Below are 16,048 nucleotides of genomic sequence, written 5' to 3' on the forward strand. Positions count from 1 at the left end.
AAATCAGTTGCATTCAGAAATCTGTTAAACAACCAAGTAACGGGCAATGAAATCCATCTGTTCTGTAACCTAGAACATCCTGTCACTGAGTATGAGAACAAAACAACAAGAACCACACACACAAAATAATCTAAGGTGTCATTCTGATGCAAAATTTGGACTGTAATGACAACAGTTTGGTTGAGCAGCAGGCCAGTAATGGCTGTGGGCAGGGAAGAGGATACACATCAGGTGCTGAAGCCAAGAGAAAACATTACTTCTTCATGAGTTATGGTATCCCAAAGCAAGTGTGGCAGACAGAAAATGAAGGTTTGGACCAGATTTGAGGGCAGGTCATCCTAACCACCACAAGTTTTTTAAACCATCTTCTGTCTACTTTAAGGCTTCATGGAGTTCAGGGTACAAAATGTTTGGGGTCAGTGAAATACTGAAAGGTGCATGTAAGATGTTCGCAGTCCAATTAGAAATCATTCCCTAAGGGAGTCAGAAATGGCACTCCTCTAGTGAAGGAATTTTTCTAATATTTTGTGGGTGACTATTAACAACTGTCGACATTCCCAAGTTACCATTCTTTGCTTGTGATTTCAAAATATTGAAATTTCCAAATATAGTAAAATCCAATATTTTATACAGTCCAAACCCCTCCAAAAGTCTGGACAGGTAAGATGAATGTGTGGCAAAGCAGAATTTGAAGACTATATGTATCTACAAACAGACTTTTAAAGCTATAAGCTAATTTTATCTGTTATACATAAGTGTGTCTGCAAGTACAACCAAATCTTCCCATTTTGAGGCATAAAGACACACTGAAATTTGCTGTTCGGTTTCACTCCTGAACAAATTACCCGACCAAGTAGATTTGACATCAGTTATAATGAGCAAAGCTGTTCTCATTGTCCATATGCCAAATAAGTGAACACAATGCATTTATTCATGCACTAACTCCACAAAGCAGGTTTTGTTAGGAATACTGTCCCCCTGTATCACAGTAAAAATATTTTTAGACACTTATTAATTCCTATTTCCTGGGCTTTCTATGTAGAAATACTCAACCCCTAAAAGGGTGCTAAAAAAAGGCTTGCTCCAGTTTTTAAGATAGATTTACAGTGAGTGAATCAAAAAGCATGTTGCAAATTACTCCTTTTCACATTAAAATATCACAAAATCATAATTTTGATATGGCTTTGTGAAATGCAAGATTTTTTCCAGAGGATTTGCTGCATGCTTTCGGGAATTACACTACCCACACATGGTATTATTTAAAAGGCTCCAATCAACATGATAAATTATTACAGGCTATTACTATGAGAACAGAGCTCAGGTTAAGGAGCCAAGTAATAAATGCATCAGTCCCCAGTATTAACTGCAGTGCTGTTCACCTTATCATGTGCAGAATGTGTGCTTTAGAAGGATTAGATGCATTTAACATGAAGGCAAATACAATTTTTGAAGGTGAACCTCTAGTTGTTCCTGTTGAGCTTTGTCCTCATAGGCTCCCATACAGCCTCATTTTCAGCTGGTTCTCAAAGAAACCAAGGAAGACAGATAAGCCATGAGCTCAAAGCTCAACACCTCTGCAGCTGAAGAACAGGGCAGGGCATGCAATTTGAAAACCTAATTGCTCTTAATTACAGATATCACGGTCTAACTCCAGCTTTTTAAACCGAGTCTCTCATTAATTCCCACACCCTGGCCGTGTTCATTCCCATTCTGTGCTTTTCAGGTAAGGTGTGTTTTGTGCCTTTTAGACTGAAAACACCAAACTGACTCACACATGGGAGCAAACTGACCCTCAGAACAGACCGTGCAGTATAAATAAAACATAAAACACTCCAGTAGTCACTGAAATGGAATCAGCCCGTTTTGAACAAGACTCTGCAGCATTTCCACGACATAGACAAGAATTCCAGCAACGTAGGTTTGATATGGCAGAGGCACAGCAAAAAGGACAAAAGTCCCTGCTGGAAGAAAACACTGGAACCACTCAAGGCACAGGTGAACATAAGTGCCCTTGGTTACTGTTTCTCAGAATAGGCAGTCACTGTGGACAAGCAAAGCACAGTCCTTCAAGTCAATATTGCTGTAATTTCTCTTGGTTCCTTTCTGTCTCACCATGGCATACGTATTTATATGTGGAAGCATCATCACTAATTTTTCCTCCAATTAGTGAACTATGAGCTAATCTTCCTCCAAATTTTAAACAACATCACACAATTAAAATAATAGTATTTAAGTCGAATGATAGATATGTGTATATCTATCACAATTTTTACACTGACAACACTACGTTATGTGAGGAGGTAAGTGGAGATATTGTACAGAAGATCCACAGATTGGGCCTCTTGTGATCAGCTACTCCAACCCTTTCCCTCAAAATCTATGAGACAATTTCTTAATCTAGTTGTCAGGACCTCTAATGCTGGTAGCTGCAGTTTCTCCAGGCAAATAGTGGTCAGAATTAATTTGGATTTTAATAAGTAAACTAAAATAAAAACAAAACCCCTTTGAAATGAAAAAAAACCACCTAATCCAAGCTCAGATTTTGCAATGAGAGATTTCTGCAATCCCTAGTACTTCCAATTCTGTGTTTTTTCTTTTCTAAAATTGTCATACACAGAGCATTAACATAATGTTTTCATACACAAAGGTTTATTCACATTCTTCTCAACATCCCATTTTGACTTGATTATACAGTGATAACTTACCAATAACTTTAACAAAGTAGGCATCTGCTTCAAAGTTATTTTTCAATGTATGGATAGCAAAGTCCTTGTTGGAGTAGCCTTTGCTTAGCACAATGATATCCAAGATTCCCTAGAGGAAAAAAAACCCCAAGTTTACATTAGAATGCTTATTTACTCTCAGTAACATCCAAATTTAGCAAACCAATTCTCCTAGAGACACAAAGAAAAAAATACTGCGCAGCAAAGTTTACAACTTTACTAATTTTAATATCTTTCAAAAATCTTTTAATAGAACCCTAATTTTAAGGCAGAGTGGTCCACCCACGTGCTGCAAAGCCAATGTTCGTGCAGAGCAGCCTTCCCGGGGCACAGGGACGGGCACAGCCACACAGAGACTGTTTTCTGGGTAAAGAGCTGAACTTACATCTTCATATATGTCAAAGAAAGTCGCTACCACTGCGTCTTTGATCTGGTTTAGATCTGAGAGCTCCCAGAACACTTTGAACATGCGACGGACACTCTTGCAGCTCACGTTGTTGCAGGGGACGTTTTCTAGTAAAAATGCTTGTTGATTGCTGTAAAACACACATGTATATAAACCAATTTATTATTGATAAAATCTAAACAACAGACATTACAAAAATATTGTAATTAAACAGTTTAAGTGTGCTGGGGTTAAATATAATAACAACAAAGCTAGCAGCCCCTGGATACTTGAAAATCCATAAGCATGTAGGTGAACTTTACAGACCGAATGACAATCATTATGTCGTGCCTGACTTAAAACAATGAATACACTAAATAAATGGGTCCAAATTAGCAGGAATAATTTAATTACCATCCACTCAAAGGACTAAACATAGCCTTACTTTATTTTGAAACAAGTACAAGTGCACTTATCAGCCATTTTCCTTAATCCCTCCACGGTCCTGCAGCTTAAACACTATTCAAAACATGTCCATGCTTTTTCATTATTTTATGACAATCTCTTCCCATCCCAGCTCCACTAATAAATTTTCTTACACATTGCATGATGTTTTAAACAAATGTAAGATTAAAGCAAATCTCTATTGGTATGATTTCCATGGTTTCCAAGCAAAATATAAACCACAAACCCCAGCCGAATAGCACAGTAAAAATAGGATAAGACAAACCAAACTGGGCATTTGTTGAGGTATAATGAATCCAGACACAAAGAGGCTGCAATACTGAAACAAGGAGCAAAGAAACGAACCAGAGTAGCTGGTCTAGTGGAGAAAAATGTCCCTTGTAAAGACTATACTGAATAGGTGCCGTCGGTCAGTGGGACACACGAGGTTCACACGTGGAGGCTGATGATCAGCACTATTATACACTGTCCCTGAGACTTTATCAGTGCTACCGGAACTGGGAAAACCTTCAGACTTTACCAACCAGGAGTCCAGCTCCTTGGGCAGGTTTGTATCCTGGGAGCCAGCTAGAATCCATCACTGCCTTGGCAATGGCAATAGATGAAGTTTCCTCCTCTCCTTCCGGGGGCAGAGCCAGGAGCCAGAGCAGACAGTGCTCTGCAAAGCCAGCTGAGCGTGTCAGAGCCCAGGGCAACAACCAAACCACATCCTTAGCGTGACCTTGGACACGCTGCTGAATGGACAGGGACAGCAAGGGGGTTCTCTGTGTCTTAGTGGCATCCAGTGCCTCCAGGATGCACAGTCACACACATGCACACACACAAACACTGCTCCTTAGGAAAATTACTTGAATTAATGCATTGCCAAAATGAAACGGGGTAATCTGCAACATTTAAGATGTTGTATTATCTGTATCTGAGAACTCATAATCATAACTTGAAATTCTTCAGTGCTCACATTCATTTCATGTATTACCTAAGTATCCACATCAGAATAGCCAACTGCAAGTTGTGACAACCTGAGCGAAGCAAATTGTTTCAATTTCTCTTTTTCATCTCTTGACATACACTTTTTTAAAATTTGGAGGAAGTTTTACAAAGATTCTTTCAGTTCAGATTTTTTAAAAACTGCTAGAAATTATCTGGATGATAGTTATTTAAAAGACAAAAGACTGTCAAGCTTGCCTTACACTCTGTGTACAGAGTATTGTTCAAATCTAAATTATAAGCCTTCTGTATGGATAGACACAAGAAGTTTATTTACTACAGGAACCTTTTTTATTTCCTTTCCTTGCATCTGCACTGTGAGAAAAAAGGAAAACATTAATCAAAGTAGCTCCGAGCATGGAAATGCCACTTTCCTTCACCCTTCTGTATCAACAAGAGAAACAGAAGACAAACAGTAGGAAATAAAAAGCAATGTCAAAACCTAAACAGATGCTGAAGACCCAAGAAGTGCACCGTAGAAGAGCCATCTTGTAGAGGAAATAAATAAATTCATAGATGTAGAACCTCCTGTCCCATGTGCTACATCTCAGCAAGGGAGGAGGAAATCTTGGTGTGTGGCTCATGCAGCAGCAACAGGGAGTTGCAGGGCCTTATTGTCTGCAGAAGGAAGAGCAATCAGCTCTTTGCTGCCTCCTCACCTCTTCAATTCTCTCTTGGAAGAACTCTTGACATCTGTATTTAGCCTATGAGTTGCCAGTTGAATCCTTGTATTATTTAAACCTTTAATAAAGAAGTATCCCTAGAATCAAAGTATCTACCTCCATGCTTTATGACCTTCCTATTATTTTGAACCAAATTTTGAAGATTTACCATCAGTAAAAATCTCCCTGTAATGAAGATGATCATCTGCATCCTGAAAATGATGTCCTTGAAAGCCTATAAAGACAGACACTGTTGTAATGGTAAAACCTTAAAAATCAATGCTAAGGTGCTATTCAAATGTGCAGCAGTCAATACCAAACAATTCAGCTTCAACACTGACAAGAGAGAGAGCAAAAGAACTCTGCCCTTCACATGCTATTTGCAGCACTCTAAATATTTAGGTATACACACCAATGCAGAACAGCAGCTAAATTTTCTACTTCCTGCATAACTTGATACTTCAGGATAGAGTTGTCTACAATTTGGAACCTTCTGATCAAAGTCATCTATGCTTCAAGGTAAATAACTATGAGTGGGGCTTAACACCAAAGAAAGACTGAAGACTTATCTCAGTTTTATATTACCATATTTCTTTGCAATTAGAATTAAATATTTAGTACTAATTTCATACATCTCTCATGCTGTCAATTTAAGGTTAGTTCATTTACAGTTATACTGGGGACATCGAAATGACTTATATCTCACTCCAGACATTCAAAGTAATTGAATTTGCCTCTGCTTTTTAGATTTGCTCAATTACAAGGTGCTCATCAATCCTACATTTAAAAGAAGTCCTCTATCCAACCTTACTTCTGACAAGTGACAACTAACAATGATTTAGGAAGAGATAATTTGGTCAAATAAGAGCCCTTTCATATAAAGGATTAATACATATACATTAATTTAAAACTCAGCATGAACACCTAGAAAACTTTCTAGAAGTCTATCATACTCAAAAGTTTTTTATTAAACTGTCCATATCCAGTTGTTTTTCATCTCCAAGTTTCAGTCTTTACTGTTATTTATCAACAGTGTCAGAAAGCGATAAGGTATTTCCAATTTTACCAGTGAAAAACATTCCCTTTGAGTAAGAGTGGAATTGAAAAGACTTAGATTACATGTTTGCAATGCAAGATGCCAATTATTAGCATCCAATTGGAAACAAGTGTTAAACAAAATTTGTTTCATCTAATTAGATGGGAGAAAGGTGTTTATAAACTCACAGTAACTTACACTTTCAATGTCACCAGAGTCAATTTAAAAAACCCAGCATGTGAAAAAATGAATACATTTATGTAAGACAGGAAGCACAGATGAACTAATTAATAACTACTGATAAAATCCCTTCACTTATTATTATTCTATATACACACATCACTTCTAATACAGAATTCATGTATGTATGTAGCCTGAAGAAAAATTTCTGGACTTGAATTCTTATGTGCAGGTTTTGACTCAAGTCAGAAGTTAAAAGAACATATAAACATACTGAACATATAAACATGTAAGAATTTACTGTGAATTTAGCATCTCCACCTGTTGGAATTTATTGATTCTCTGGGTTCAAACCCTCTCAACACTTGCAAACACAAGTGAGATTCCATTTTTTTGTTGTTGCTGGCAAGGAATGTCTCCATGACATCAGAATATTACACACTGCAATTTGAAATCAAAGGGATATGGCAGGAGATGAAACAGCAGAATCCTACAACAGCTCTGAGAATACTTGAAGCTATTACTCATTTTCCTGACTTGCCCACATGGCAGGACAGTAAACTGATGTATGTCCAACCATTATATCTTTATTTCAGTCTTTTGTAGGTATTTGTAAGGATTTGATCTGAAAGTACTTTCCTGAATTGTGATGGAAGCATATAATTGATTTTAATTCTTCCATTATCACATATGGGTATATTTTCAGATGAACAAAATTGTTTTTGCCTCCTTTAACTTCTTTATGTTACAGACAGCAACTAGAAACCAGGCTTCCCAGACGATAGCACAGATTGAGGTCAAGAGTTTACAAAAATGCTTTTATCATTTAATCACAGTAATCAATCACTGAAATTAGATCTGTAGATGTAGCATGAAAGGCTTCAGAAAAAGAAATAAACAGCTTGATCCAGAAGTGTTTAAAATCGATTAAATAAGGTTTTCATTTTAATTTGCTCTAATTTAAGGACAGCTTTTAATTTAATCCCCACACTGTTTTAATTTTCTCCAATCAGTGACCCAGTTACACATTTTAAAAGGAAGTATTTGCTTAAGTCTCTCAGAAACAATGAATTAATAATGAATGTGACATTCCATTGTGAGTGCAAAAAAAAAGTGCCTTTCATTTCCATCCCAAAGTACAAAGCATGTTTCTGTTACTTTTCTACAAATATTGGATAGATACAATGTTAACATGCAATGTATTTCTTCTTTTTTAGGTTAGTTACTCTGTTTTTGCCAGACTTCCTCATCTTCCTGAACCTCCCTTTCAATAACCTGTCAAATCATCTCCCAGTCCCTTCAGTCCTTATGCCTTACTGTGTCACTCAACTTCTATGTCAAGTTTCAAATTAATTTTAAATGCACTCAGTTGAATAAGCAAAAATTTCAGAAGGAGGGAGAATAGAGATAGAAGTGTATCACAGCACTTCATTGCAACCAGACAGAGGTAACTTCCTGGGTTTCTACAGGAGTAACTATTTACAAACTATTTTAAACTTTTTTACATGATATTACATTGCCATAATCTTACACCAGCCAGAGGACAGAGGCTCCTAAGAATCTTAAAAGATAAAATAACTTAAAATAAATTTCTGAGCTCCATAAATCTTCAGGCAGTCCTTCTGAAGGGCAGTAGCTATCAGGACACACACCAGAAGACAGCCTATAACAGCTCAAAACACAAGATTTCTGGGACTTCAGTAAAACCAAAGACAACAACTTTCCTGATGTCACAGTATTCCTATGGCAAAGGAAAGACACTGGCTCTAGTTTGCTCTCTGACTCTTTTCAGTCTTTATTCAATGACTGCTGAATAGAAGATGCAAACTCCCAACTGAGGCAGGTATGGAGTGAAAAACTTGCCATTCAGGGCCTGAGAGCTTTAACTTTGCTATGCCAGTCCTGGGCAGTAACAGCATCCTCCTTCTCGTCTGCCATGTCTGAACAGAAACACCTGCTCTGCTGGTTATTTTAAGGCTCAGAGCTACAGAGACAGAGCTCAGCTGCTCACAGCCTTGTCTCTGAATCACAGCACGCAGGCTGAATACAACCATGTTACTCTTCAAACTGGGTCATTTTTAGGTGTGTGTCAGCATCTGAAGAACCTTAACACAAAAATGTCAGTGGGTGACTCATGTTTAGGCAACCCCTAGAAAATCTGAATTGACTTCCTGGACTTCAGCACTGAATTCTCTTTTATATACACTGTCTGAAGCATCAAAGTGAGCTCCTCAGTTCTTTTCCTTATGAATTCAAAGTATGAACCTGCACCCAAGCTTATCCAAAATACCATACAGAGGAAGACAATAAATACACCTGTAAGACAGACCTATTTTGCCTTGTAATGCACTAGTGCAAGTATGTGTCAAAGGTTATAGTAAGGAAGATATTAAGACTCCATTACATTAACCAATACATAAGGTATTGGTTAAAATACCTTTTACAAGCAATGACATGAGGAAGAAAAATGGAATAGCATAAACAACCTTACATTTCTTCAGATGCTGGGAAAATCAGTTGTGCAGCATCAGACAGACTCTAGTCAGGGCACAGCACGCTGCACATCTCCTGTCTGTACTGCGGTTCACTGGCATCATGGTCTCCAGAGCTCTTTTAAGTTTTCCTTAGAATAAACAAGCTATTTATCATTCCTACTGTCAAGCAAAAGGATGTTCACATGAGAACATGCTGCTTCACTTCAAGGTAACGATAAGGACATGCCAGCAATCCCATCAGCAGGTGCCAGGTGAGAGCTGCCCCCAGGCTCCTCCGTCACGATCAGCCGCGTTTATCCCGGAGCCGTGGCACAGCACAGGGATGCACCTCCTCGGGTCAGCTGTTATGTGGATCACTAACTCCTCAAGGTACAACAGTCCCCCTGTAAGCATCCCTACATGCCCTCTATCATATAGCACCAGCTGGTAGCAATACAAAATATTGGGAAAGCAAGTAAAGAAGAAAAAATGAAAAAAAAGGGAGGTCAAAGATTACACTGACAAATTTAATAGGAAGGGTTAGAAGCTCCTTTTGATGGTGGGGGAGGGAGGTTGGATTGGTGTATTATTTATTTTCAGTTAAAGTTGGACAATATAAGAACCACTGGTAAATTATTAGGTTTATCTAAACTTTGTGGCTTTCAAAAGGGACAAACCACTGTTGCATTCTTCAGCAGTTACCAGTCAGCGTTCACTCCATGTACCAGCGTGGAGCAGTTTCCCCAACTCTCCAGCCTGGTGTTACCAGTCAGCACGGAAAGCTGAAATCAGGGTTTTACAGAAGATGATTTGGGAAAGGAAAGGGAGAGAATCAGCTCCTGACATCTGGGAGGAGCACCTAAAATGCTGCCTCATGCTCCAGTCCCTGGTGCAATTCTTCACAGTCCCTTTTTACAAAGGGAAACGCTTAACAGAGATCAAAGTCTTGTTCACTTGTTAAAATGAATGAGATGCACTGAAGTTAGTAATTTGTATGACTGATGATGGAACATGCACCTGCTAGTTTTATTTCTAGGTTTGCATGTACTCTACCTTCCAGAAGTGTTCTTTAGTATAGCAAGAGCATCTGGGTAGCCATCCATATTGTAATCTCCAATATGAAGTGTAATTGGAAATGAAATTTCTGTTGAAGATTTGTCATTTTGATATGGTACAAAGCCCCAGATTGTGTCTTTATTTCTGAAGTCTTGCAAGACAGGAATCCACTGTAAAATAAAACGAAAAAACAACAGCTAGATAAAGCAATCCATTTTATTTATTTAAACAAGGTAATTCTATTTAAAACAGCTAACATTTTTTCACTTCATCAGGATTTTTAGCCATTTACAAATTTCCATAGAGGAAATAAGCATTATTTCCTAAATCTGTCACCAAATGAAAAAATTAATCTGAGTAATTTCTATGCATTAAATTATTCCAGAACAGGAAAATGTAGTTAAGGTTGTAAGAATAAAGGACTTGTGTTTTGGAATGTGTCCAGTGTATGGAGATATTCAGGAACACCTTAACTGAAATTCAGGCTTGCCTGGAATCTATGCTAATCCTTAAGTGTAGCTAAGCCCAAACCATCAGGGCCTTGAGATCCTGAGTCTCATTTTTTTCCCCTGGAATTGCAAGCAGTAGGCATCATTAAAGCTGGAGGACTGAAGCACCCTCATCAAAACTGCTGGATATTATCAGTATGCTTCGGGACAGTTCATATCTGAATTCAGTGTTGCTCCTGCCTAAAGCAGGAGGCTGGATCTCCTAAGGTTCGTTTCAGCTCAAATGATTCTATTATTCATGGATTTTTAGAAGTTCAAGAGCTTCAATTCCCCTCCTATCTCCCCAGCAGCATCAGATACTGAAATATTTGATAACAAATTAAGATTAAAGTATCAAACTGAAAGTACAAAAGAAATGCAAAATATAATTTCTCCAGGAAAAGAAATGCACTTACTTTCCAAAGTGTTGCAGAGGTGCTAAATAGGAACTTATCTTAATTAAAATCAAAGTAATTTCACAAGTTAGTATGAAACCGAAGTACCAGGGTTAACATTTCAATGCTACAGAGAAATTCAGTGCCATTTTTAAAGTCAAAAGTAATTTTATATGTCAACTAACTGTCAATGCCTTCAAAAGGACAGAAGGGTGCCATCTTAAAGGATCACTGTCACCAACATCAAAAGCACTTAACAGATCTTACATGTCTCTCATCCAAGCCTCAATTTAGCTATTTCAGGAACCAGAATGAGATCCATGAGTATCATTTCCTGCTGTGGAAAGACTCCCTCACTAACACAATCCAGTAATCAACAACATTCCTGCCACATGGCAATCGTGTGTGACACTTGACTGGTCCCTTAAGATTACACACAACCACAGGCATATCAGAGAAGCCCCCAAAATTACTGAAGAAGCGCATTAAGGTCAACTTGGTTTGGATATCACAAGTGGCTTAGAAGATTAGAACAGTTCTGCCCAACACTGCACACACTCCGTGCATGTCTGCCCACATAAGTGATGACATTTGAACTGCAAGGATGATCTACTGCACTTCCGCTGAAAATTCAAAGTTGAAATGAAACATATTTGGACCCCCAACCCTGTGACATACACGTGTCTATTTGTTTACTGTAAGTTGCTGAAGGTTTGGAAAAAAAAAATCTGTGAAACAGAAAAGAAGAAAAAGACTCAACCCAAGGGAAATTTTTCAAAGGGCAAGATTTCTTAGCACTTATTTGTCATGCAGAAGACAGATGATACAATATTATTGCAAATACTGTAATTTTGAAGAACACTGATTGAAATCAGAACCATGAAATATAATACAGCTTTTACTTTACATGGTATCATTCACACAGTCATTGCAGTGAAATCCAATTATATCCATCATAAACTTTTTGAATGTTCCCATGTATGGTAACACTACTTTAAAGAAGTAAAATTAAAAATGAAGTTTTAGGCACAAATATGAATTGGTATTTTCTTTTTATTCTATTCAGAGTGAGTCCTAGAAAGCAATTTTACAATCCTAAGGTCTACAATCAGATATAAAACAATAGGTGAACAAAACATCACCAGTGGCCACCAAACATCAGCACCGCCCGTGCCCTGGAGTCAGATCCCTCCATCCTGCTCAACCAGTCGTGGGATTGTTCACAAGAGCAGTTGTGTAACAATTCCAGAACATCAGTGTTGTTCACTGCATAACCAGATCACATTCCAGCACCACAAGGAACTGTTTAAACTGACACTTTAAATTCAGAGTAATCCACGCTTTTGGTGAGACTCATTTTGAATATTTCTATTATGAACTGCAGCCTTGTGTAATGTAATGCAAGATTAATTGTTCATGTGCCTCAGGACGTATATTTCACTATAGAAGGCAAAAAATGAAAATGTGTTTGTCAACAATATAAATCTCTTACTTCTTTTGTATTTGATAATCCAGACACTTTAAGCTTCATGTTTGCTGTTGCTATTTTAATAGGAAAAGACTAAAACCATTTTTTTTCTTTCACTCTAAGATAGAAATAGGTAGGTATAATGAGGACACACAAAGCTATTTTTTCCAGTTTTCTGATCATATGATTTCTGCTACACAGCTCAGATGAAAATAGACTGAAAAATAGAATGAGTATCTAAAAGAAATTCTAAATGAACACATAAAATTTAGCCAGAGAAATCAGATTTACTTCTTCACTTTCTGTTAAATTCCACTGCATGCCACTAATATAATTACTTAAAATATTTATATAGATATTTTTGATCCTTCAATTAATGATTTTGTGGCTAAAAAAAGGAAAAGTACTTAAGTGCTTGAAAATTTGTTTTTAAGCTCTTCAAACATTTGTTTTTCAACAAGTAGAAAAGAGAATTTTTTACTACTGCCTTGTGAAAACAACATCTTCATTTCGAAAAATGTCTGGGGTATTTGAGAAACATTTAAAACTCATTGCATTCACCCCACTTCACTAAAAAAGGGATCATTTCTTGCAAAGTCCCCATTCTTCTATACATTAGGAAAGGCACTTCTCTGGCTTCAAAGCCTAGTAGCAGGTCTTTGAGTCAAAACTGTTGGATTAACATGCATTTTTAAACTATGTCCAGAAACCTGTGAAGCACAAACCTCACCCCCTGCCAGCTGCCCGATTTCAGGCCACCCAGTCTGGAAGTTTGGAAACTGGTGCCCATTCTTGGCCAATACATTTCGTTGAAATGCCAGGGATTCTCCTGCTTTATATGAGAAGCATTATTCCACCCTATAGAAAGATGAGCATCAAGGGTGGCCTGAAAGAGCTGCCCCAGCCCCAGCCCTTTTCCCTGGGGCTCCCTCTCTCAGCACACGTGCATTGTAGTTCAGCTGCACATAACAAATAGTCCCACCATTTCAGGATGCATCAGGCTTTCAGTGCCTGCAAAGGTCACCTGAATCCCTTCCACAGTTGAGCAGCCACTATTGCATAAAAATAAACTAAGTAAATGACTATACTTTACACCATTAATATGGTGTTCAAAGCCCAGAAGATGATGATCCCCAACATTGATTCAGAACCATAGAAAAAAATAATCAAGGCAGTAAAGGTCATGTTTTCAATGCTCACAGCCCCACAGCTGCTTTCAGAAAGATGAGCAACTTAGGAATGATGAGAGGATCTTGCAGAACCTGAGATTTATGACAATTACAGCAGCTGAATCCACCCTACCCCCTTTTAAACTGTTATTAGGAATGAGGAAAAACTTCTGGCACTGACCAAGTGCAGCTGGTGATCGATGCTGTAACATTCCTCTCTACCCTATGGAATGACACCACAAAGACCTGTGGTTTGCTGTAGGATGCACCACTGTGTCCTACTTCAGAGCTGCTAGATTTCCAAGAGGAATAAAGCTATAACCTTTCTATTATACAGAGAAAGGTTATAAGAATCATCCAGCCCACAAAGAAATTCTCAAATGAAGGCACTGAAATAATACTGTTTGCCTCAGGAAACAAATGAAAAATCATACCAAATACCTGGCAAAATTAAAAGAAGGATTATTCATCTCTAAGAATACCACAGTACCTGGAGTTTCTACAATAAGTAGTACCAGGGACGTTAAAACATTTCTCAGATTAGACTGCAGGTGAATTAAAAGAAGTCTGAGGTGTCCTAACACCTGCCATAATCTGAAACAGTGTATAGGATCCCACTTCAGATCTGACAGCAATTCTGCTGTTGCCATGGAAACATTCACATTCCTTTAAAACATTAGTAGGTCTGTATCTCCTAATGTCACTCGTGTGTATTTTGTTGGCCTTTACTCCTGTTCCATCATCCAAAAGAAGAAAATTTTATCTGAGATATTTCTAATACTTATAAAGAATAAATCATCAGATTTCTCATGAATATTAACCTACTTAGTCAAAACTTGGAAGCTGGGTCATCTCATCTCACAGTGACCAAATTCGGTGAAATTAAACATTCAAAATAAATATGGGAATTCACATGTTTGAATAGATTTCTACCTGAAAGAAGCCTGCAACACATGGGAAAAGCTGCAGACACAGGAATGAGGATACTGATACTATCCACTGTTTCAGAACAGAAAAGAGAAAATGTTTTAAGAGAAGCAGCTCCATCACCTCCAGATGAGTGCAAGAAAAGAGTACTCTAGATAGAATTCTTTCAAAAGGTTAGGTCAGAACAGGTCATTATTGCATGCCATTTGATACTGTCATTTTTAATTAAAAAGTCATTCTAAAAATATCAAGAGAAAATTGCTTTAAAGTTTCTAGGTAAGTATTAATACTTTATAATACTTTTTTTCCTAGTAGGGTGAGAATCTGTTGGATTCTTCACTTTTTAAAATGACGTGACAATATTTAACTGCTAATTTTTATCTCAAAAGTCACTACCTTGGAAATTTTTATAAAATTGAAACTACACAGTGAAATTGCTAAGTTAAGTAAATACATTAAATATAGCTTAAAAATTTGATGTATTAGTAATTAAATAGTTTACTCCTATAAAAAAATGAAATAATGAAGAAAGATAAAACTGTCTACATGCAATGTTACTTCAGAGCAGGTAACAATAACAGACTCTCCTTTGGAAAAATTCTGATATTATGCAAATTGACCCACACCTTCCTCTGTCACTGCTGCATCACTTCCCTCTAGAAAGGTACCCTGAGCAGCAGATAACAGAACTGGCCCTCAGCCATCCACTACTCTCAGGTAACCAACAGCTTTGTATCTCCCAGTGGTACCAGCTGTTTGTGTGGGGTTGATTTTCTACAGTGAAATTACTTTAATTTACAATATTTGTCTCAAATTTACATGAGCAGAAAAACTCAAATGCCTTTTAATTCTTATATTATCAAGAGTAAGTAACTAAGAGTAAGTAACTAAGCTGAAGAGCAGTTGTCCTTTGACAAAGAGCACCCCAGCTACTCACCCATTACAGGATGTAACCAGTGTGCTCATCCAGAGAACCAGAAGCAATGCAGATATCATGACCTGAGCAGCCACTTGCTCAATACAAAGGCTATGGCCCATAACTCAGACTCCCCTGTAACACTGTGCCTCTAGCAATGCTATCATCTATTGTCTGTATTCTGTGTTTACAGGGAATGAATGTAAGAAAAAAAATCCAAAACAAAACAAAAACCCAACAACTCACAACCAACCAACCACAGTGTGCACAGCAAAACATGATTTCTGAGAACAGAGCTGCCATGATCAGAGGGCTAAAAGAGAGAAATTGCCAAATTTATAGTTACTCTGTCTTACACTGATGGTATATTCCATCCCAGTTATTCTTCCTGACCTGACTGGAAGCTGTGTGCTTTCCTTTCCAATATAGAGTGATTTTCCTCACTAGTAGGAAAGTGTGATATAGCCTGTATTCTCTACATTTTGATTCTTTAAATGAGAAAATCTACACTTGAAACTTGGGCTACAGACTGTAACAAGTTCACTGATAAATTCTGAATTATAGATCAGAGAGGGTACTACTGTCAGCACAAAATTCTACTTTTAATTTGTCAGTAAGGGAATAATCAGTAATTCATAACCTTGCTAGCAGCATGTGTGGCACACACTGTAAATTTTTGTAAGTACACTACAGTGGGTTTTCCTGTCAGCTACAAGT

The 16,048-nt window shown here is 37.6% G+C and overlaps 1 protein-coding gene across 1 annotated transcript in view; it reads right to left on the reverse strand.

The window, feature by feature from the left end:
* The window catches only part of ITFG1 (integrin alpha FG-GAP repeat containing 1), a 72,693-nt gene that overhangs the window by 21,579 nt on the left and 35,066 nt on the right, over positions 1–16,048 (reverse strand). Inside the window, exons 10-12 of the mRNA XM_027732808.2 lie at positions 9,966–10,138; positions 3,109–3,259; positions 2,706–2,814 (exon numbers count right to left, since the gene is read on the reverse strand). Of these exons, the coding sequence (XP_027588609.1) occupies positions 2,706–2,814; positions 3,109–3,259; positions 9,966–10,138 (433 nt within the window). The remainder of the gene's footprint in view (positions 1–2,705; positions 2,815–3,108; positions 3,260–9,965; positions 10,139–16,048) is intronic.

Source organism: Pipra filicauda, unplaced genomic scaffold (assembly GCF_003945595.2).
Source record: "Pipra filicauda isolate LSUMZ 115617 unplaced genomic scaffold, ASM394559v2 scaffold46_size3722508_pilon, whole genome shotgun sequence".
In the NCBI taxonomy this organism is placed as follows: Eukaryota; Metazoa; Chordata; class Aves; order Passeriformes; family Pipridae; genus Pipra; species Pipra filicauda.